This window comes from Leucoraja erinacea, unplaced genomic scaffold, assembly GCF_028641065.1.
Source record: "Leucoraja erinacea ecotype New England unplaced genomic scaffold, Leri_hhj_1 Leri_242S, whole genome shotgun sequence".
NCBI lineage: Eukaryota > Metazoa > Chordata > Chondrichthyes > Rajiformes > Rajidae > Leucoraja > Leucoraja erinaceus.
This window is the reverse complement of record NW_026576143.1, coordinates 1-22,449: the sequence shown is the minus strand read 5'-3', so window position 1 is coordinate 22,449 and position 22,449 is coordinate 1. Positions and strand designations below refer to the sequence as shown.

The 22,449-nt window shown below is 45.5% G+C and overlaps 1 protein-coding gene across 1 annotated transcript in view; it reads left to right on the top strand.

Annotated features, from left to right (window-relative positions):
* Positions 1-22,431, top strand: part of LOC129716475 (mucin-4-like) — a 44,634-nt gene extending 22,203 nt beyond the window's left edge. The window contains exons 8-15 of the mRNA XM_055666339.1: positions 3,837-3,932; positions 7,701-7,796; positions 9,727-9,822; positions 13,141-13,236; positions 13,894-13,989; positions 15,853-15,948; positions 17,755-17,850; positions 20,394-22,431. Of these exons, the coding sequence (XP_055522314.1) occupies positions 3,837-3,932; positions 7,701-7,796; positions 9,727-9,822; positions 13,141-13,236; positions 13,894-13,989; positions 15,853-15,948; positions 17,755-17,850; positions 20,394-20,560 (839 nt within the window). The 3' untranslated portion in view covers positions 20,561-22,431. The remainder of the gene's footprint in view (positions 1-3,836; positions 3,933-7,700; positions 7,797-9,726; positions 9,823-13,140; positions 13,237-13,893; positions 13,990-15,852; positions 15,949-17,754; positions 17,851-20,393) is intronic.
* The last annotated feature ends 18 nt before the right edge of the window (positions 22,432-22,449 follow it).

Here is a 22,449-nt window from a genome sequence, read left to right as displayed (position 1 = left end):
ATAAAGGCCAGCACACCAAAAGCTTTCGTTACCACCCTATCGACATGAGATTCCACCTTCAGGGAACTATGCACAGTTATTACTAGATCCCTCTGTTCAACTGCATTCCTCAATTCGCTACCATTTACCATGTACATCCTATTTTGATTTGTCCTGCCAAGATGTAGCACCTCACACTTATCAACATTAAACTCCATCTGCCATCTTTCAGCCCACTCTTCCAAATGGCCTAAATCTCTCTGTAGACTTTGAAAATCTACTTCATTATCCACAACACCACCTATCTTAGTATCATCTGCATACTTACTAATCCAATTTACCACACCATCATCCCGATCATTGATGTACATGACAAACAACAGTGGACCCAACACAGATCCCTGTGGCACCCCACTAGTAACCGGCCTCCAACCTGACAAACAGCCATCCACCATTACTCTCTGCCATCTCCCATTCAGCCACTGTTGAATCCAGCTTGCTACTCCACCATTAATACCCAACAATTGAACCTTCTTAACCAACCTTTCATGAGGAACCTTTTCAAAGGCCTTACTGAAGTCCAAATAGACAACATCCACTGCTTTACCCTCATCAATTTCCCGAGTAACCTCTTCAAAAAATTCAAGGAGATTAGTCAAACATGACCTTCCAGGCACAAATCCATGTTAACTGTTCCGAATCAGACCCTGTTTATCCAGATGCTTATATATATTATCTCTAAGTATCCTTTCCATTAATTTGGCCACCACTGACATCAAACTAACAGGTCTATAATTGCTAGGTTTACTCTTAGAACCCTTTTTAAACAATGGAACAACATGCGCTGTACGCCAATCCTCCGGAATTATTCCCGTTTCTAATGACATTTGAAGTATTTCTGTCATAGCCCCTGCTGTTTCTACATTAACCTCCCTCCATGTCCTAGGGAATATCCTGTCAGGACCTGGGGACTTATCCACTTTTATATTTTTCAAAAGGGTCAGTACTTCCTCTTCTTTGAATCTCATCATTTCCATAGCTACTCTACTTGTTTCCCTTACCTCACATAATTCAATATCCTTTTCATTGGTGAATACCGAAGAAAATAAATTGTTCAATATTCCCCCAATTTTATCCCTCGTTATCCTTTTGCTATTAATATAGCTGCAGAAACCTTCATTTTCCCCATGCTGCCGATAATTATTATAGATCTCTCTCTTCCAAACCAAGTGTCCAATTTCCCTTGAAAACCCTGCAGCCAGCTTTTGGAGAGGGCAGTAGTTTGTTTAACAGTGGACAATAATCCCCCTTGGATTCATAGACACAAAGTGCTGGAGTAACTCAGCGGGTCAGGCAGCATCTCTGGAAAAAAGGAATAGATGACGTCTCAGGTTGAGGCCTTTCTTCAGATTTCAATTAGGGAACAAGAACCAGAGGACATACATTTAAGATGACAGGGGAAAGGTTTAATAAGAACAAGAGGGGCAACCATTTCATTCAGTGCGGTGGAAGTATGGAACGAGTTGCCAGAGAAGATAGTTGAGGGAGATACAATAACAACATTTAAAATACCCTCGGACAGGTGCATGGATAATAAATCTTTAGCAGAATATGGGCAATATGTGGACAAATGGGACTAACAGATAGGTCGGCATGAACGAGGTGGTCCGACGGACCTGTTCTGTGCTCTATGGTCAGTTGCTGAAATTCGCCCTGACTCAAAAGGGGGGAGGGGGTGGGGGAGAGCGTGGAGTGATGGACATTTCTGAAGGAGAGTGGGAGATGGGAGATCAGATGATTGCCGTACACATCACAAAGTCTGATGACCTGTTGTGGTGTTGCCACACTTCCGTCTCCCTGTTACTTTATTGCAGTTCCCCAGATGTCCACAAGGGGACAGACCCAGGGATCATCGACTGGAGATTCCACCCAGGAACCATCTTCAGTTCCAGTGGGAGACACATCTTCAGGTACCAAGCCTCCTCACATGTTATCACCTGTCCCTGCAGCCTGCATTTGGACAGGATGTTACTTTGTTCCGCAGTGGACAACAATCCCCCTTGGATTGAGGTTGGTTGAGGGAACCACTCCAGAAATGTTGCCTCACGCGCTGAGTTACTCCAGCACTTTGTGTCTTTTTTTGTGAAACAGCATCTGCAGAGTAAAACAAAATAGTGAAATTTTTTAAATGTTTTTAAAATTTGGGGCGAAATATTTTTTGATTGATTCTACACCAGGACAGCGGGTGCATTGCCTTTGGGCTGCTTGGCCCTCTTGCTGCCGTACAGCCACTGGATGACCGTGGCATTGCCTTTGATGACCGATAGAGCAGAGGCTTGTTCTTCCCCCGGAGCTATGCTGGGACGAGTCTGGGCAGCTCGGGCTGTGAAACTTGAGGGCAAGGCTTTCGAAGGTGGCATCGGCGGCAAACTTCTCCCTGGCCAGGTTATCGATCACCTCGGGCTCGAGTCCGCAGTGCTGGAAGAAACTGTCCAAGCCCGAGCAGGCTCGGGAGAAGTGGCAGCTGAGGTGCAGAACCTCACACATGCTTAGATTAAAGTCCATTTGTGCTTTCTGCACATATTTCTGTAGCTATTCCAGGAAGGACATCACTAAACTGGAAAGAGTGCACAGAGAATTTACAGTGGTGTTGCCAGGACTCGAGGGCCTGAGCTATAGGGAATCGATTGGGCAAGCCATGAATTTATTGCTTGGAACGCAGCAGGTTAATGGGTGATATTATTGAGATGTATTTAATCATGATAGGAATTGAAAAGTTCAATGTCTTTCAGCCGGAAAACAGAGGATGGTGGGTATATGGAATGAGCTGTTAGAGATGGTACATGAGGCAGGTACAAGAACCACATGTATACGCCACATGGACAGATACAAGGACAGGAAAGATTTAGACTGATGTGGGCTAAAGAGTGGCAAATGGGAGACTATTAGGCATGCAGGTGCAGCAGGCAGTGAAGAAAGCGAATAGTATGTTAGCATTCATAGCAAAACGATTTGAGTATAAGAGTAAGGTGTGGTCTAGCTGAGACCACACCTGGAGTATTGCGTACAGCTTTGGTCTCCAAATCTGAGGATAGATATTTTTGCCATAGAGGGAGTACAGAGAAGGTTCACCAGACTGATTCCTGGGATGGCAGGACTTTCATATGAAGAAAGACTGAATAGACTCGGCTTGTACTCGCTAGAATTTAGAAGATTGAGGGGGGGATCGTATAGAAACTTACAAAATTCTTAATGCTAGATGCAGGAAGATTGATCCCAATGTTGGGGAAGTCCAGAACAAGGGGTCACAGTTTAAGGATAAATCTTTTAGGACTGAGATGAGAAAAATATTTTTTACACAGAGTGGTGAATCTGTGGAATTCTCTGCCACAGAATGTAGTGGAGGCCAGTTCATTGGCTACATTTAAGAAAGTTAGATGTGGCCGTTGTGGCTAATGGGATCAGGAGGTATGCAGAGAAGGCAGGTACAGGATACTGAGTTGGATGATCAGCCATGATCATATTGAATGGCGGTGCAGCCTCGAAGAGCCGACTGGCCTACTCCTGCACCTATTTTCTATGTTTCTATGTTTCTATGATTAGATGCGTTGAGATGGACAAGTTGGGCAGCAGGGTCTGTTTACGTGCTCTATGGTCTATGATTCTGTGGTCAGGCGTTGAAATTCACCCCAACTCAGAATGGGGGGAGACACGTGGAGTGAGATATGTTTCGGAAGGAGAATGGGTGAAGGGCGACTGGATGATGCTTACAGTCCTTTAGTTCCTGACCTTTTTTTCCAGTCTGATGAACTGTTGTGGTGTTGCCACACTCCCGTTTCTCTGTTTCATTATTCCAGATCACCAGATGTCCACAGGGAAACAGACCCAGGGATCATCGATTGGAGAATCCACCCAGGAATCGTCTTCTGTCCCAGTGGGAGACACATCCTCAGGTACCAAGTTCTCGCATACGTTATCCCTTGTCCTCATTAACCCTGCAGCCAGCTTTTGGAGAAGGTGGTAGTTTGTTTAACAGTGGACAATAATCCCCCTTGGATTCATCGACACAAAGTGCTGGACTTATAACCATATAACAATTACAGCACGGAAAGAGGCCATCTCGGCCCTACTAGTCCGTGATGAACACCGACTCTCACCTAGTCCCATCTACCTGCACTCAGACCATAACCCTCCATTCCTTTCCCGTCCATATACCTATCCAATTTATTTTTAAATGATAAAATCAAACCTGCCTCCACCACATCCACTGGAAGCTCATTCCACACAGCTACCACTCTCTGAGTAAAGAAGTTCCCCCTCATGTTACCCCTCAACTTTTGTCCCTTAATTCTCAAATCATGTCCTCTTGCTTGAATCTTCCCTACTCTCAGTGGGAAAAGCTTATCCACCTCAACTCTGTCTATCCCTCTCATCATTTTAAAGACCTCTATCAAGTTCCCCCTTAACCTTCTGCGCTCCAAAGAATAAAGACCTAACCTGTTCAACCTTTCTCTGTAACTTCGTTGCTAAACCCAGGCAACATTCTAGTATTTATTTAGCGAATGCAAAGTCCTTTAGCCAAGCAGTTGCCTCTTGATCTGCTGTATGAAGAGTGACAAGTCCTCCTTTGAGTCTTTGTTGAGGGCATGCTTCAATGATGTGGTGCATTGTTTGCTGCTCTCCACAAGCACACCGTGGGGTTGGACTGCTGCCCCATTTGTGAAGGCTGGCCAAGCAGGGGCCATGTCCAGTCCTGAATCTATTCAGCGTCGTCCACTGCTTCCTTGGGAGATTGGTGCCAGGGACCGGTAGGGTGGGGTCCGACACCAGATGTTTATTTGGGACGTTCTTGGACTCCATTCCTTTTTCCAAGCTGATTGGATGGTGAAATCAGCTGGTGGTGGGTTCCCATAAGTGTTATAAGTCGAGCAGTGGGTGGGTTGAAGATGTCCATGTGAATTGGCAGGTGAGGGGAGTTTTTGGTCTTTTGGAGCATCCTTTGAGTGAGGACTACTCGCCGGATGTGTGGAGGGGCTATGTTGGATAGGACAGGGAGCCAGGGGAGCGGTGTTGAGTGGATTGTTCCTGTGATGATCCTCATTGTTGAGTTCAATTGGGTGTCCACATGGTGTGTGTGGGATGACCTGGACCAAACAGGGGCACAATATTCGGCTGAAGAAAATGCAAGGGCTAGTGCTGAAATGCGCAGTGTGGGGGCTGCTGCCAGCAAGCTTACTGAGGAGATTGTTTCTGGACTTCACCTTAGCTGCTGTTCTTTTGAGATGTTCCTTGAAGGATAGGGTCCTGTCAAGGGTCACTCCGAGGTAGGTTGGAGTGGGGGCATACTTCAGTTTGGTTCTGCTCAGATAGATGTTTGGTTCTCTTGTGGCTTCTGCATTATGGAGGTGGAACGCACTGGAGACCGTTTTTTCTGGGCTTGGTTTTAGCCGCCAGGTTTTGCAGTACTTGTCCAGTTTAGCATGGTCTTCATTGAGCACCTGTTCCAATGTACCAAAATCTGGTGCTTGGAAGGCCAAACAGATGTCATCTGCATAGATGAATTTGCGGGATTTGGTGGTGGGTAGGTCATTTGTGTAAAGGTTGAACAGGGTTGGGGCTAAGACTGACCCTTGCGGGAGTCCATTCTTCTGCGTTCTCCATGCACTCTTGTACTGACCAAGGTGAACTCTGAACCTGCGATTGGAGAGCAGAGATTTGATGCTTTCTGATACCCAGGCAGGGAGTGCTTTGGTGAGTTTTAGGAGGAGGCCTTTGTGCCACACAGTGTCATAGGCTGCGATGAGATCAAGGAACACTGCCCCGGTCTTCAGTTTGTTCTCGAAGCCGTTTTCAATGCAGGTGGTTAGGGCCAGAACTTGTTCTCCTGTGCTGCGGTCCTTGCGGAAACCTGCCAGATCCACACTAAGGATCTATTCTATTCTAGTAAATCTCCTCTGCACTCTCTCTATTTTGTTAGCATCTTTCCGATAATTTGGCGATCAAAATTGTACACCATACTCCAGAATTGGTCTCACCAATGCCTTGTACAATGTTAACATTTCATCCCAACTTATACTCAATGCTCTGATTTATAAAGGCCAGCACACCAAAAGCTTTCTTGACCACCCTATCTACATGATATTCCACCTTCAGGGAACTATGCAGTTATTCCTAGATCCCTCTGTTCAACTGCATTCCTCAATTCGCTACCATTTACCACGTACGTCCTATTTTGATTTGTCCTGCCAAGATGTAGCACCTCACACTTATCAGCATTAAACACCATCTGCCATCTTTCAGCCCACTCTTTCAAATGGCCTAAATCTCTCTGTAGACTTTGAAAATCTACTTCATTATCCACAACACCACCTTTCCTAGTATCATCTGCATACTTACTAATCCAATTTACCGCACCATCATCCAGACCATTGATGAATATGACAAACAACAGTGGACCCAACACAGAAACCCTGTTGGTCACCCTGTTCTGGGAAGGACATCACTAAACTGGAAAGAGTGGGGTGAGAATTTGCAGTGGTGTTGCCAGGACTCGAGGGCCTGAGCTATAGGGAATCGATTGGGCAAGCTAGGACTTTATTGCCTGGAACGCAGGAGGTTAATGGGTGTTCTTATTGAGATGTGTTTAATCATGATAGGAATTGATAAGTTCAATGTCTTTCAGCCAGCAAACTGCAACAGAGGATGGTGGGTATATGGAATGAGCTGTTAGAGATGGTACATGAGGCAGGTACAAGAACCACATTTATACGCCACTTGGACAGGTACATGGATAGGAAAGATTTTGACTGATGTGGGCTAAAGAGGGGCAAATGCAAAACGATTAGGCATGCAGGTGCAGCAGGCAGTGAAGAAAGCGAATAGTATGTTAGCATTCATAGCAAAAGGATTTGAGTATAGGAGATTCTACTGCAGTTGTACTGGGTCTAGCTGAGACCACACCTGGAGTTTTGCGTACAGTTTTGGTCTCCAAATCTGAGGAAAGACATTCTTGCCATAGAGGGAATACAGAGAAGGTTCACCAGACTGATTCCTGGGATGGCAGGACTTTCATATGAATCGTACAGAAACTTACAAAATTCTTAAGGGGTTGGACAGGCTAGATGCAGGAGGATTGTTTTCAATGTTGGGGAAGTCCAGAACAAGGGGTCACAGTTTAAGGATAAGGGGGAATCTTTTAGGACTGAGATGAGAAAAATATTTTTTACACAGAGAGTGGTGAATCTGTGGAATTCTCTGCCACAGAATGTAGTTGAGGCCAGGTCATTGTCTATATTTAAGAGGGAGCTAGATGTGGCCCTTGTGGTTAAAGGGATCAGGGGGTATGGAGAGAAGGCAGGTGCAGGATACTGAGTTGGATGATCAGCCGTGATCATATTGAATGGCGGTGCAGGCTCGAAGGGCCGAATGGCCTACTCCTGCTCCTAGTTTCTATGTTTCTATGATTAGATGCGTTGAGATGGACAAGTTGGGCAGCAGGGTCTGTTTACGTGCTCTATCATCTATGGTTCTGTGGTCAGGCGTTGAAATTCACCCCAACACAGAATGGGGGGAGTCACATGGAGTGAGACATGTTTCGGAAGGAGAGTGGATGAAGAGAGACTGGATGATGCTTCCAGTCCGTTATTTCCCAACCTCTTTTTCCAGTCTGTTGACCTGTTGTGGTGTTGCCACACTCCCGTTTCTCTGTTTCATTATTCCAGATCACCAGTTGGCCACAGGGAAACAGACCCATGGATCATCGACCGGAGAATCCACCCAGGAATCGTCTTCTGTCCCAGTGGGAGACACATCCTCAGGTACCAAGTCCTCGCATAGGTTATCCCTTGTCCTCATTAACCCTGCAGCCAGCTTTTGGAGAGGGCGGTAGTTTGTTTAACAGTGGACAATAATCCCCCTTGGGTTCATCGACACAAAGTGCTGGAGTAGCTCAGCGGGTCAGGCAGCATCTCTGGAAAAAAGGAATAGATGACGTTTCAGGTTGAGGCCCTTCTTCAGATTTCACCCTTGGATTGAGGATGGTTGAGGAAACCACTCTAGAAATGCTGTCTAGTCGCTGAGTTACTCCAGCACTTTGTGTCTTTCTTTGTAAAACAGCACTTATAACCATATAACAATTACAGCACGGAAACAGGCCATCTCGGCCCTACTAGTCCGTGATGAACACTGGCTCTCACCTAGTCCCATCTAACTGCACTCAGACCATAACCCTCCATTCCTTTCCCGTCCATATACCTATCCAATTTATTTTTAAATGATAAAATCGAACCTGCCTCCACCACATCCACTGGCAGCTCATTCCACACAGCTACCACTCTCTGAGTAAAGAAGTTCCTCCTCTTGTTACCCCTCAACTTTTGTCCCTTAATTCTCAAGCCATGTCCTCTTGTTTGAATCTTCCCTACTCTCAGTGGGAAAAGCTTATCCACGTCAACTCTGTCTATCCCTCTGCTGATTTTAAAGACCTCCATCAAGTCCCCCCTTAACCTTCTGCGCTCCAAAGAATAAAGACCTAACTTGTTCAACCTTTCTCTGTAACTCAGTTGCTGAAACCCAGGCAACATTCTAGTAAATCTCCTCTGTACTCTCTCTATTTTGTTAACATCCTTCCGCTAATTGGGCGACCAGAATTGTACACCAGACTCCAGAATTGGTCTCACCAATGCCTTGTACAATTTTAACATTTCATCCCAACTTCTATACTCAATGCTCTGATTTATAAAGGCTAGCATACCAAAAGCTTTCTTTTCCACCCTATCTACATGAGATTCCACCTTCAGGGAACTATGCACAGTTATTCCTAGATCCCTCTGTTCAACTGCATTCCTCAAGTCGCTACCATTTACCATGTACGTCCTATTTTGATTTGTCCTGCCAAGATGTAGCACCTCACACTTATCAGCATTAAACTCCATCTGCCATCTTTCAGCCCACTCTTCCAAATGGCCTAAATCTCTCTGTAGACTTTGAAAATCTACTTCATTATCCACAACACCACCGTTCCTAGTATCGTCTGCATACTTACTAATCCAATTTACCGCAACATCATCCAGACCATTGATGTATATGACAAACAACAGTGGACCCAACACAGAAACCCAGTTGGTCACCCTGTTCTGGGAAGGACATCACTAAACTGGAAAGAGTGCGGAGAGAATTTCCAGTGGTGTTGCCAGGACTCGAGGGCCTGAGCTATAGGGAATCGATTGGGCAAGCTAGGACTTTATTGCTTGGAACGCAGGAAGGTTAATGGGTGATATTATTGAGATGTGCTTAATCATGATAGGAATTGATAAGTTCAATGTCTTTCAGCCAGAAAACTGCAACAGAGGATGGTGGGTATATGGAATGAGCTGGTGGAGATGGTACATGAGGCAGGTACAAGAACCACATTTATATGCCACTTGGACAGGTACATGGATAGGAAAGATTTAGACTGATATGGACTAAAGAGGGGCAAATGGGAGACGTTTAGATGCGTCGAGATGGACAAGTTGGGCAGCAGGGTCTGTTTACGTGCTCTATCATCTATGGTTCTCTGGTCAGGCGTTGAAATTCATCCCAACACAGAATGGGGGGAGTCACGTGGAGTGAGACATGTTTCGGAAGGAGAGTGGATGAAGGGTGACTGGATGATGCTTCCAGTCCGTTATTTCCCAACCTCTTTTTCCAGTCTGATGACCTGTTGTGGTGTTGCCACACTCCAGTTTCTCTGTTTCATTATTCCAGATCACCAGATGTCCACAGGGAAACAGACCCAGGGATCATCGACTGGAGAATCCACCCAGGAATCGTCTTCTGTCCCAGTGGGAGACACATCCTCAGGTACCAAGTCCTCACATACATTATCCCTTGTCCTCATTAACCCTGCAGCCAGCTTTTGGAGAGGGCGGTAGTTTGTTTAACAGTAGACAATAATCCCCATTGGATTCATCGACACAAAGTGCTGGAGTAGCTCAGCGGGTCAGGCAGCATCTCTGGAAAAAAGGAATAGGTGATGTCTCAGGTTGAGGCCCTTCTTCAGATTTCACCCTTGGATTGAGGATGGTTGAGGAAACCACTCTAGAAATGCTGTCTAGTCGCTGAGTTACTCCAGCACTTTGTGTCTTTCTTTGTAAAACAGCACTTATAACCATATAACAATTACAGCACGGAAACAGGCCATCTCGGCCCTACTAGTCCATGATGAACACTGACTCTCACCTAGTCCCATCTACCTGCACTCAGACCATAACCCTCCATTCCTTTCCCGTCCATATACCTATCCAATTGATTTTTAAATGATAAAATCAAACCTGCCTCCACCACATCCACTGGAAGCTCATTCCACACAGCTACCACTCTCTGAGAAAAGAAGTTCCCCCTCGTGTTACCCCTCACCTTTTGTCCCTCAATTCTCAAATCATGTCCTCTTGTTTGAATCTTCCCTACTCTCAATGGAAAAAGCTTATCCACATCAACGCTGTCTATCCCTCTCATAATTTTAAAGACCTCTATCAAGTCCCCCCTTAACCTTCTGCGCTCCAAAGAATAAAGACCTAACCTGTTCAACCTTTCTCTGTAACTTAGTTGCTGAAACCCAGGCAACATTCTAGTATTTATTTAGCGAATGCAAAGTCCTTTAGCCAAGCAGTTGCCTCTTGATCTGCTGTATGAAGAGTGACAAGTCCTCCTTTCAGTCTTTGTTGAGGGCATGCTTCAATGATGTGTTGCATTGTTTGCTGCTCTCCACAAGCACACCGTGGGGTTGGACTGCTGCCCCATTTGTGAAGGCTGGCCAAGCAGGGGCCATGTCCAGTCCTGAATCTATTCAGCGTCGTCCACTGCTTCCTTGGGAGATTGGTGCCAGGGACCGGTAGGGTAGGGTCTGACACCAGATGTTTATTTGGGACGTTCTTGGACTCCCATTCCTTTTTCCAAGCTGATTGGATGGTGAAATCAGCTGGTGGTGGGTTCCCATAAGTGTTATAAGTCGAGCAGTGGGTGGGTTGAAGATGTCCATGTGAATTGGCAGGTGAGGGGAGTTTTTGGTCTTTTGGAGCATCCTTTGAGTGAGGACTACTCGCCGGATGTGTGGAGGGGCTATGTTGGATAGGACAGGGAGCCAGGGGAGTGGTGTTGAGCGGATTGTTCCTGTGATGATCCTCATTGTTGAGTTCAATTGGGTGTCCACATGGTGTGTGTGGGATGACCTGGACCAAACAGGGGCACAATATTCGGCTGAAGAAAATGCAAGGGCTAGTGCTGAAATGCGCAGTGTGGGGGCTGCTGCCATCAAGCTTACTGGGGAGATTGTTTCTGGACTTCACCTTAGCTGCTGTTCCTTTGAGATGTTCCTTGTATGATAGGGTCCTGTCAAGGGTCACTCCGAGGTAGGTTGGAGTGGGGGCATACTTCAGTTTGGTCCTGCTCAGATAGATGTTTGGTTCTCTTGTGGCTTCTGCATTATGGAGGTGGAACACACTGGAGACCGTTTTTTCTGGGCTTGGTTTTAGCCGCCAGGTTTTGCAGTACTTGTCCAGTTTAGCAAGGTCTTCATTGAGCACCTGTTCCAATGTACCAAAATCTGGTGCTTGGAAGGCCAAACAGATGTCATCTGCATAGATGAATTTGCGGGATTTGGTGGTGGGTAGGTCATTTGTGTAAAGGTTGAACAGGGTTGGGGCTAAGACTGACCCTTGCGGGAGTCCATTCTTCTGCGTTCTCCATGCACTCTTGTTCTGACCAAGGTGAACTCTGAACCTGCGATTGGAGAGCAGAGATTTGATGCTTTCTGATGCCCAGGCAGGGAGTGCTTTGGTGAGTTTTAGGAGGAGGCCTTTGTGCCACACAGTGTCATAGGCTGCGGTGAGATCAAGGAACACTGCCCCGATCTTCAGTTTGTTCTCGAAGCCGTTTTCAATGCAGGTGGTTAGGGCCAGAACTTGTTCTCCTGTGCTGCGGTCCTTGCGGAAACCTGCCTGAACCACACTAAGGATCTATTCTATTCTAGTAAATCTCCTCTGCACTTTCTCTATTTTGTTGACATCTTTCCGATAATTTGGCGACCAACATTGTACACCATACTCCAGAATTGGTATCACCAATGCCTTGTACAATGTTAACATTTCATCCCAACTTCTATGCTCAATGCTCTGATTTATAAAGGCCAGCACACCAAAAGCTTTCTTTACCACCCTATCTACATGAGATTCCACCTTCAGGAAACTATGCACAGTTATTCCTAGATCCCTCTGTTCAACTGCATTCCTCAATTCGCTACCATTTACCATGTACGTCCTATTTTGATTTGTCCTGCCAAGATGTAGCACCTCACACTTATCAGCATTAAACTCCATCTGCCATCTTTCAGCCCACTCTCCCAAATGGCCTAAATCTCTCTGTAGACTTTGAAACTCTACTTCATTATCCACAACACCACCTTTCCTAGTATCGTCTGCATACTTACTAATCCAATTTACCGCAACATCATCCAGACCATTGATGTATATGACAAACAACAGTGGACCCAACACAGAAACCCTGTTGGTCACCCTGTTCTGGGAAGGACATCACTAAACTGGAATCAGTGCGGAGAGAATTTACAGTGGTGTTGCGAGGGCCTGAGCTATAGGGAATCGATTGGGCAACCTAGGCCTTTATTGCTTGGAACGCAGGAAGTTAATGGGTGTTCTTATTGAGATGTGTTTAATCATGATAGGAATTGATAAGTTCAATGTCTTTCAGCCAGAAAACTGCAACAGAGGATGGTGGGTATATGGAATGAGCTGTTAGAGATGGTACATGAGGCAGGTACAAGAACCACATTGATACGCCACTTGGACAAGTACATGGATAGGAAAGATTTAGACTGATATGGGCTAAAGAGGGGCAGATGGGAGATGTTTAGATGCGTTGAGATGGACAAGTTGGGCAGCAGGGTCTGTTTACGTGCTCTATCATCTATGGTTCTGTGGTCAGGCGTTGAAATTCACCCCAACACAGAATGGGGGAAGTGACGTGGAGTGAGACATGTTTCGGAAGGAGAGTGGATGAAGGGAGACTGGATGATGCTTCCAGTCCGTTATTTCCCAACCTCTTTTTCCAGTCTGATGACACGTTGTGGTGTTGCCACACTCCCGTTTCTCTGTTTCCTTATTCCAGATTACCAGATGTCCACAGGGAAACAGACCCAGGGATCATCGACTGGAGAATCCACCCAGGAATCGTCTTCAGTCCCAGTGGGAGACACATCCTCAGGTACCAACTCCTCCCATACGTTATCCCTTGTCCTCATTAACTCTGCAGCCAGCTTTTGGAGAAGTTGGTAGTTTGTTTAACAGTGGACAATAATCCCCCTTGGATTAATCAACACAAAATGCTGGAGTAGCTCAGCGGGTCAGGCAGCATCTCTGGAAAAAAGGAATACGTAACGTCTCAGGATGAGGCCCTTCTTCAGATTTCAATTGGGGAACAAGAACCAGAGGACATACATTTAAGATGACAAGGGAAAGGTTTAATAAGAACAAGAGGGGTACCATTTAATTCAGTGCGGTGGAAGTATGGAACGAGCTGCCCGAGAAGATAGTTGAGGGAGATACAATAACAACATTTAAAATACCCTCGGACAGGTGCATGGATAATAAACCTTTAGCAGAATATGGGCAATATGTGGACAAATGGGACTAACAGATAGGTCGGCATGAACGAGGTGGGCCGACGGACCTGTTCTGTGCTCTATGGTCAGTTGCTGAAATTCGCCCTGACTCAAAAGGGGGGAGGGGGAGAGCGTGGAGTGATGGATATTTCTGAAGGAGAGTGGGAGATGGAAGATCAGATGATTGCCGTACACATCACAAAGTCTGATGACCTGTTGTGGTGTTGCCACACTTCCGTCTCCCTGTTACTTTATTGCAGTTCCCCAGATGTCCACAAGGGGACAGACCCAGGGATCATCCACTGGAGATTCCACCCAGGAACCATCTTCAGTCCCAGTGGGAGACACATCTTCAGGTACCAAGCCTCCTCACACGTTATCACCTGTCCCTGCAGCCAGCATTTGGACAGGACGGTAGTTTGTTCCGCAGTGGACAACAATCCCCCTTGGATTGAGGTTGGTTGAGGGAACCACTCCAGAAATGTTGCCTCACCCGCTGAGTTACTCCAGCACTTTGTGTCTTTTTTTGTAAACCAGCATCTGCAGAGTAAAAAAAAATAGTGAAATTAAAAAAAAAAAAAATTTAAATTTGGGGCGAAATATTTTTTGATTGATTCTACACCAGGACAGCGGGTGCCTTGCCTTTGGGCTGCTTGGCTCTCTTGCTGCCGTACAGCCACTGGATGACCGAGCTATGCTGGGACGAGTCTGGGCAGCTCAAGTTGTGAAACGTGAGGGCAAGACTTTCGAAGGTGGCATCGGCGGCAAACTTCTCCCTGGCCAGGTTATCGATCACCTCAGGCTCGAGTCCGCAGTGCTGGAAGAAACTGTCCAAGCCCGAGCAGGCTCGGGAGAAGTGGCAGCTGAGGTGCAGAACCTCACACATGCTTAGATTAAAGTCCATTTGTACTTTCTGCACATATTTCTGTAGCTAATCTATATGGTGCTGTATATTTTAACAGCCTACTCAACTCCAACAATTTTGTTTTGGGAAGTCAACGAGGGAGGGGGCTTCACAGTGACTGGTAGGGGCTTGGAAAGTGTTATAGACCAGTGTGATCTAGGGGTGCAGGTACATAGGACTCTGAAAGTGGTGTCACAGCTAGATACGGTGGTCAACAGGGCTTTTAGTACAGTGACCTTCATCAGTCAAGTTATTGAGTATAAACATGTTGCAGTTGTACAAGATGTTGGTGAGGCCACACTTGGAGCATCATATCCAGTTTTGGTCACCGTGTTGTAGGAAGGACATCACTAAACTGGAAAGAGTGTGGAGAGAATTTACAGGGGTGTTGCCAGGACTCGAGGGCCTGAACTATAGGGAATCGATTGGGCAAGCTAGGACTTTATTGCTTGAAACGCAGCAGGTTAATGGGTGATATTATTGAGATGTGTTCAATCATGATAGGAATTGATAAGTTCAATGTCTTTCAGCCAGAAAACTGCAACAGAGGATGGTGGGTACATGGACATGGACAGATACAAGGACAGAAAAGATTTAGACTGATGTGGGCTAAAGAGGGGCAAATGCAAGACGATTAGGCATGTAGGTGCAGCAGGCAGTGAAGAAAGCGAATGGTATGTTAACATTCATAGCATAACCCTGCAGCCAGCTTTTGGAGAGGGCGGTAGTTTGTTCAATACTGGACAATAATCCCCCTTGGGTTCATCGACACAAAGTGTTGGAGTAGCTCAGCGGGTCAGGCAGCATCTCCGGAAAAAAGGAATAGGTGATGTCTCAGGTTGAGGCCCTTCTTCAGATTTCAATTGTGGAACAAGAACCAGAGGACATACATTTAGGATGACAGGGGAAAGGTTTAGTAAGAACAAGAGGGGCAACCATTTCATTCAGTGCGGTGGAAATATGGAACGAGCTGCCAGAGAAGATAGTTGAGGGAGATACAATAACAACATTTAAAATACCCTCGGACAGGTGCATGGATAATAAACCTTTAGCAGAATATGGGCAATATGTGGCCAAATGGGACTAACAGATAGGTCGGCATGAACGAGGTGGGCCGACGGACCTGTTCTGTGCTCTATGGTCAGTTGTTGAAATTCGCCCTGACTCAAAAGGGAGGAGGGGGAGAGCGTGGAGTGATGGACATTTCTAAAGGAGAGTGGGAGATGGGAGATCAGATGATTGCCGTACACATCACAAAGTCTGATGACCTGTTGTGGTGTTGCCACACTTCCGTCTCCCTGTTACTTTATTGCAGTTCCCCAGATGTCCACAAGGGGACAGACCCAGGGATCATCGACTGGAGATTCCACCCAGGAACCATCTTCAGTTCCAGTGGGAGACACATCTTCAGGTACCAAGCCTCCTCACACGTTATCACCTGTCCCTGCAGCCAGCATTTGGACAGGACGGTAGTTTGTTCCGCAGTGGACAACAATCCCCCTTGGATTGAGGTTGGTTGAGGAAATCACTGCAGAAATGTTGCCTCACCCGCTGAGTTACTCCAGCACTTTGTGTCTTTTTTTTATAAAACAGCATCTGCAGAGTAAAAAAAGAATAGTGAAATTAAAAAAAAAAAATTTTTTTAATTTGGGGAGAAATATTTTTTGATTGATTCTACACCAGGACAGCGGGTGCCTTGCCTTTGGGCTGCTTGGCCCTCTTGCTGCCGTACAGCCACTGGATGACTGAAAGAGCAGAGGCTTGTTTTCCCCCCGGAGCTATGCTGGGACGAGTCTGGGCAGCTCGGGCTGTGAAACTTGAGGGCAAGGCTTTCGAAGGTGGCATCGGCGGCAAACTTCTCCCTGGCCAGGTTATCGATCACCTCGGGCTCGAGTCCGCAGTGCTGGAAGAAACTGTGCAAGCCCGAGCAGGCTCGGGAGAGGTGGCAGCTGAGGTGCAGAACCTCACACCTGCTTAGATTAATGTCCATTTGTGCTTTCTGCACATATTTCTGTAGCTAATCTATATCCTGCTGTGTATTTTAACAGCCTTCCTCGCCTCCAACAATTTTGTTTTGGGAAGTCAATGAGGGAGGGGGCTTCACAGTGACTGGTAGGGGCTTGGAAAGTGTTATAGACCAGTGTGATCTAGGGGTGCAGGTACATAGGACTCTGAAAATGGTGTCACAGCTAGATAGGGTGGTCAACAGGGCTTTTAGTACAGTGACCTTCATCAGTCAAGTTATTGAGTATAAACATTTAGATATTCATTTGCAGTTGTACAAGATGTTGGTGAGGCCACACTTGGAGCATCATATCCAGGTTTGGTCACCCTGTTCTGGGAAGGACATCACTAAACTGGAAAGAGTGCGGAGAGAATTTACAGGGATGTTGCCAGGACTCGATGGCCTGCGCTATAGGGAATCGATTGGGCAAGCTATGACTTTATTGCTTGGAACGCAGCAGGTTAATGGGTGATATTATTGAGATGGGTTTAATCATGATAGGAATTGATAAGTTCAATGTCTTTCAGCCAGAAAACTGCAACAGAGGATGGTGGGTATATGGAATGAGCTGTTAGAGATGGTACATGAGGCAGGTACAAGAACAACATCTATACGCCACATGGACAGATACAAGGACAGGAAAGATTTAGACTGATGTGGGCTAAAGAGGGGCAAATGGGAGACGATTAGGCATGCAGGTGCAGCAGGCAGTGAAGAAAGCGAATAGTATGTTAGCATTCATAGCAAAGGGATTTTAGTATAAGAGCAGGGAGATTCTACTGCAATTGTACAGGGTCTGTCTGAGACCACACCTGGAGTTTTCGTCTCAAAATCTGAGGAAATACATTCTTGCCATAGAGGGAGTACAGAGAAGGTTCACCAGACTGATTCCTGGGATGGCAGGATTTTCATATGAAGAAAGACTGGATAGATTCGGTTGTACTCGCTAGAATTTAGAAGATTGTGGGGGGATCGTATAGAAACTTACAAAATTCTTAAGGGGTTGGACAGGCTAGATGCAGGAAGATTGTTTCCAATGTTTCGGAAGTCCAGAACAAGGGATCACAGTTTAAGTGAGACATGTTTCGGAAGGAGAGTGGATGAAAGGAGACTGGATGATGCTTCCAGTCCGTTATTTCCCAATCTCTTTTTCCAGTCTGATGACCTGTTGTGGTGTTGCCACACTCCCGTTTCTCTGTTTCATTATTCCAGATCACCAGATGTCCACAGGGAAACAGACCCAGGGATCATCGACTGGAGAATCCACCCAGGAATCGTCTTCTGTCCCAGTGGGAGACACATCCTCAGGTACCAACTCCTCGCATACGTTATCCCTTGTCCTCATTAACCCTGCAGCCAGCTTTTGGAGAGGGCGGTAGTTTGTTCAACAGTGGACAATAATCCCCCTTGGATTCATCGACACAAAGTGCTGGAGTAGCTCAGCGGGTCAGGCAGCATCTCTGGAAAAAAGGAATAGGTGATGTTTCGGATTGAGGCCCTTCTTCAGATTTCACCCTTGGATTGAGGATGGTTGAGGAAACCACTCTAGAAATGCTGTCTAGTCGCTGAGTTACTCCAGCACTTTGTGTCTTTCTTTGTAAAACAGCACTTATAACCATATAACAATTACAGCACGGAAACAGGCCATCTCGGCGCTACTAGTCCGTGATGAACACTGGCTCTCACCTAGTCCCATCTACCTGCACTCAGACCATAACCATCCATTCCTTTCCCGTCCATATACCTATCCAATTGATTTTTAAATGATAAAATCGAACCTGCCTCCACCACTTCCACTGGAAGCTCATTCCACACAGCTACCACTCCCTGAGAAAAGAAGTTCCCCCTCATGTTACCCCTCAACTTTTGTTCCTTAATTCTCAAGTCATGTCCTCTTGTTTGAATCTTCCCTACTCTCAATGGAAAAAGCTTATCCACGTCAACTCTGTCTATCCCTCTCATCATTTTAAAGACCTCTATCAAGTCCCCCCTTAACCTTCTGCGCTCCAAAGAATAAAGACCTAACTTGTTCAACCTTTCTCTGTAACTTAGTTGCTGAAACCCAGGCAACATTCTAGTAAATCTCCTCTGCAATCTCCTATTTTGTTGACATCCTTCCTATAATTAGGCGACCAAAATTGTACATCATACTCTGGAATTGGTCTCACCAATGCCTTGTATAATGTTAACATTTCATCCCAACTTCTATACTCAATGCTCAGATTTATAAAGGCCAGCACATGTTAGAAATTTTCCAACAAAGACTATTACAAAAACGGAGGTAGAACTTTATTGTGAGAGAGAGTCACACACAGCCCAAGTGTCTGTGGGAGTCCTCTCTGAGCTAATGCTGAAAACCATCTCTTTTATACATTGATTTAGACAAAAAAAGCATCCAGACAAATGGTAATGAACAGACACTCAGAATTCAAAGGAAATAACATTTAGCTGTGGAAAGTTTCACCAGAGCAAGATTAGCCGTTCTGCAAGTTCTGTGATAGACTCTTAATCTCTTGACCGAGACCTGTCAATTACTTGTGCCCTAGGCAGTTTTGGTAAACAATCTTGTACAGACACAGATAGAATACACAAGGAAATAATTACATAAATGTTTCCATCAGCACACCAAAAGCTTTCTTTACCGCCCTATCTACATGAGATTCCACATTCAGGGAACTACGCACAGTTATTCCTAGATCCCTCTGTTCAACTGCATTCCTCAATTCGCTACCATTTACCATGTACATCCTATTTTGATTTGTCCTGCCAAGATGTAGCACCTCACACTTATCAGCATTATACTACATCTGCCATCTTTCAGCCCACTCTTCCAAATGGCCTAAATCTTTCTGTAGACTTTGAAAATCTACTTCATTATCCACAACACCACCTTTCCTAGTATCGTCTGCATACTTACTAATCCAATTTACCGCACCATCATTCAGACCATTGATGTATATGACAAACAACAGTGGACCCAACACAGAAACCCTGTTGGTCACCCTGTTCTGGGAAGGACATCACTAAACTGGAAAGAGTGCAGAGAGAATTTACAGGGGTGTTGCCAGGACTCGAGGGCCTGAGCTATAGGGAATCGATTGCGTAAGCTAGGACTTTATTGCTTGGAACGCAGGAAGTTAATGGGTGTTCTTATTGAGATGTGTTTAATCAATTATAGGGATTGATCAGTTCAATGTCTTTCAGCCAGAAAACTGCAACTGAGGATGGTGGGTATATGGAATGAGCTGTTAGAGATGGTACATGAGATTCAAGATTCAAGATTCAAGATAGATTTAATTGTCACATGTGCCTGATGGCACAGTGAAATGAATTCCCATACAGCCATACAATAAAAATAAACAGGACATAACACACTATAGGGTTTGACATAAAACATCCCCACACAGCAGAGTCAAATTTCCCCACTGTGTGGGAAGGCACCAAATTCAGTCTTCTTCCGCCACTATTCCCCGTGGTCAGGGCCTCCCCATGAGGCAGGTACAAGAACCACATTTATACGCCACTTGGACAGGTACATGGATAGGAATGATTTAGACTGATATGGGCTAAAGAGGGGCAAATAGGAGACGTTTAGATGCGTCGAGATGGACAAGTTGGGCAGCAGGGTGTGTTTACGTGCTCTATCATCTATGGTTCTGTGGTCAGGCGTTGAAATTCACCCCAACACAGAATGGGGGGGGAGTCACGTGGAGTGAGACATGTTTCGGAAGGAGAGTGGGTGAAGAGAGACTGGATGATGCTCCCAGTCCGTTATTTCCCAACCTCTTTTTCCAGTCTGATGACCTGTTGTGGTGTTGCCACACTCCCGTTTCTCTGTTTCATTATTCCAGATCACCAGATGTCCACAGGGAAACAGACCCAGGGATCATCGACTGGAGAATCCACCCAGGAATCGTCTTCTGTCCCAGTGGGAGACACATCCTCAGGTACCAAGTCCTTGCATACGTTATCCCTTATCCTCATTAACCCTGCAGCCAGCTTTTGGAGAGGGTGGTAGTTTGTTCAACAGTAGAGAATAATCCCCCTTGGATCCATCGACACAAAGTGCTGGAGTAGCTCAGCGGGTCAGGCAGCATCTCTGGAAAAAAGGAATAGATGACGTTTCAGGTTGAGGCCCTTCTTCAGATTTCACCCTTGGATTGAGGATGGTTGAGGAAACCACTCTAGAAATGCTGTCTAGTCGCCAAGTTACTCCAGCACTTTGTGTGTTTCTTTGTAAAACAGCACTTATAACCATATAACAATTACAGCACGGAAACAGGCCATCTCGGCCCTACTAGTCCGTGATGAACACTGACTCTCACCTAGTCTCATCTACCTGCACTCAGACCATAACCCTCCATTCCTTTCCCGTCCATATACCTATCCAATTTATTTTTAAATGATAAACTCGAACCTGCCTCCACCACATCCACTGGAAGCTCATTCCACACAGCCACCACTCTCTGAGAAAAGAAGTTCCCCCTCTTGTTACCCCTCAACTTTTGTCCCTTAATTCTCAAGCCATGTCCTCTTGTTTGAATCTTCCCTACTCTCAATGGAAAAAGCTTATCCACGTCAACTCTGTCTATCCCTCTCATCATTTTAAAGACCTCTATCAAGTCCCCCCTTAACCTTCTGCGCTCCAAAGAATAAAGACCTAACTTGTTCAACCTTTCTCTGTAACTTAGTTGCTGAAACCCAGGCAACATTCTAGTAAATCTCCTCTGCAATCTCCTATTTTGTTGACATCCTTCCTATAATTAGGCGACCAAAATTGTACGTCATACTCTGGAATTGGTCTCACCAATGCCTTGTATAATGTTAACATTTCATCCCAACTTCCATACTCAATGCTCTGATTTATAAAGGCCAGCACATGTTAGAAATTTTCCAACAAAGACTATTACAAAAACGGAGGTAGAACTTTATTGCAAGAGAGAGTCACACAGAGCCCAAGTGTCTGTGGGAGTCCTCTCTGAGCTAATGCTGAAAACCATCTCTTTTATACATTGATTTAGACAAAAAAAGCATCCAGACAAATGGTAATGAACAGACACTCAGAATTCAAAGGAAATAACATTTAGCTGTGGAAAGTTTCACCAGAGCAAGATTAGCCGTTCTGCAAGTTCTGTGATAGACTCTTAATCTCTTGACCGAGACCTGTCAATTACTTGTGCCCTAGGCAGTTTCGGTAACCAATCTTGTGCAGACACAGATAGAATACACAAGGAAATAATTACATAAATGTTTCCATCAGCACACCAAAAGCTTTCTTTACCGCCCTATCTACATGAGATTCCACATTCAGGGAACTACGCACAGTTATTCCTAGATCCCTCTGTTCAACTGCATTCCTCAATTCGCTACCATTTACCATGTACATCCTATTTTGATTTCTCTTGCCAAGATGTAGCACCTCACACTTATCAGCATTATACTACATCTGCCATCTTTCAGCCCACTCTTCCAAATGGCCTAAATCTCTCTGTAGACTTTGAAAATCTACTTCATTATCCACAACACCACCTTTCCTAGTATCGTCTGCATACTTACTAATCCAATTTACCGCACCATCATTCAGACCATTGATGTATATGACAAACAACAGTGGACCCAACACAGAAACCCTGTTGGTCACCCTGTTCTGGGAAGGACATCACTAAACTGGAAAGAGTGCAGAGAGAATTTACAGGGGTGTTGCCAGGACTCGAGGGCCTGAGCTATAGGGAATCGATTGCGTAAGCTAGGACTTTATTGCTTGGAACGCAGGAAGTTAATGGGTGTTCTTATTGAGATGTGTTTAATCAATTATAGGGATTGATCAGTTCAATGTCTTTCAGCCAGAAAACTGCAACTGAGGATGGTGGGTATATGGAATGAGCTGTTAGAGATGGTACATGAGAT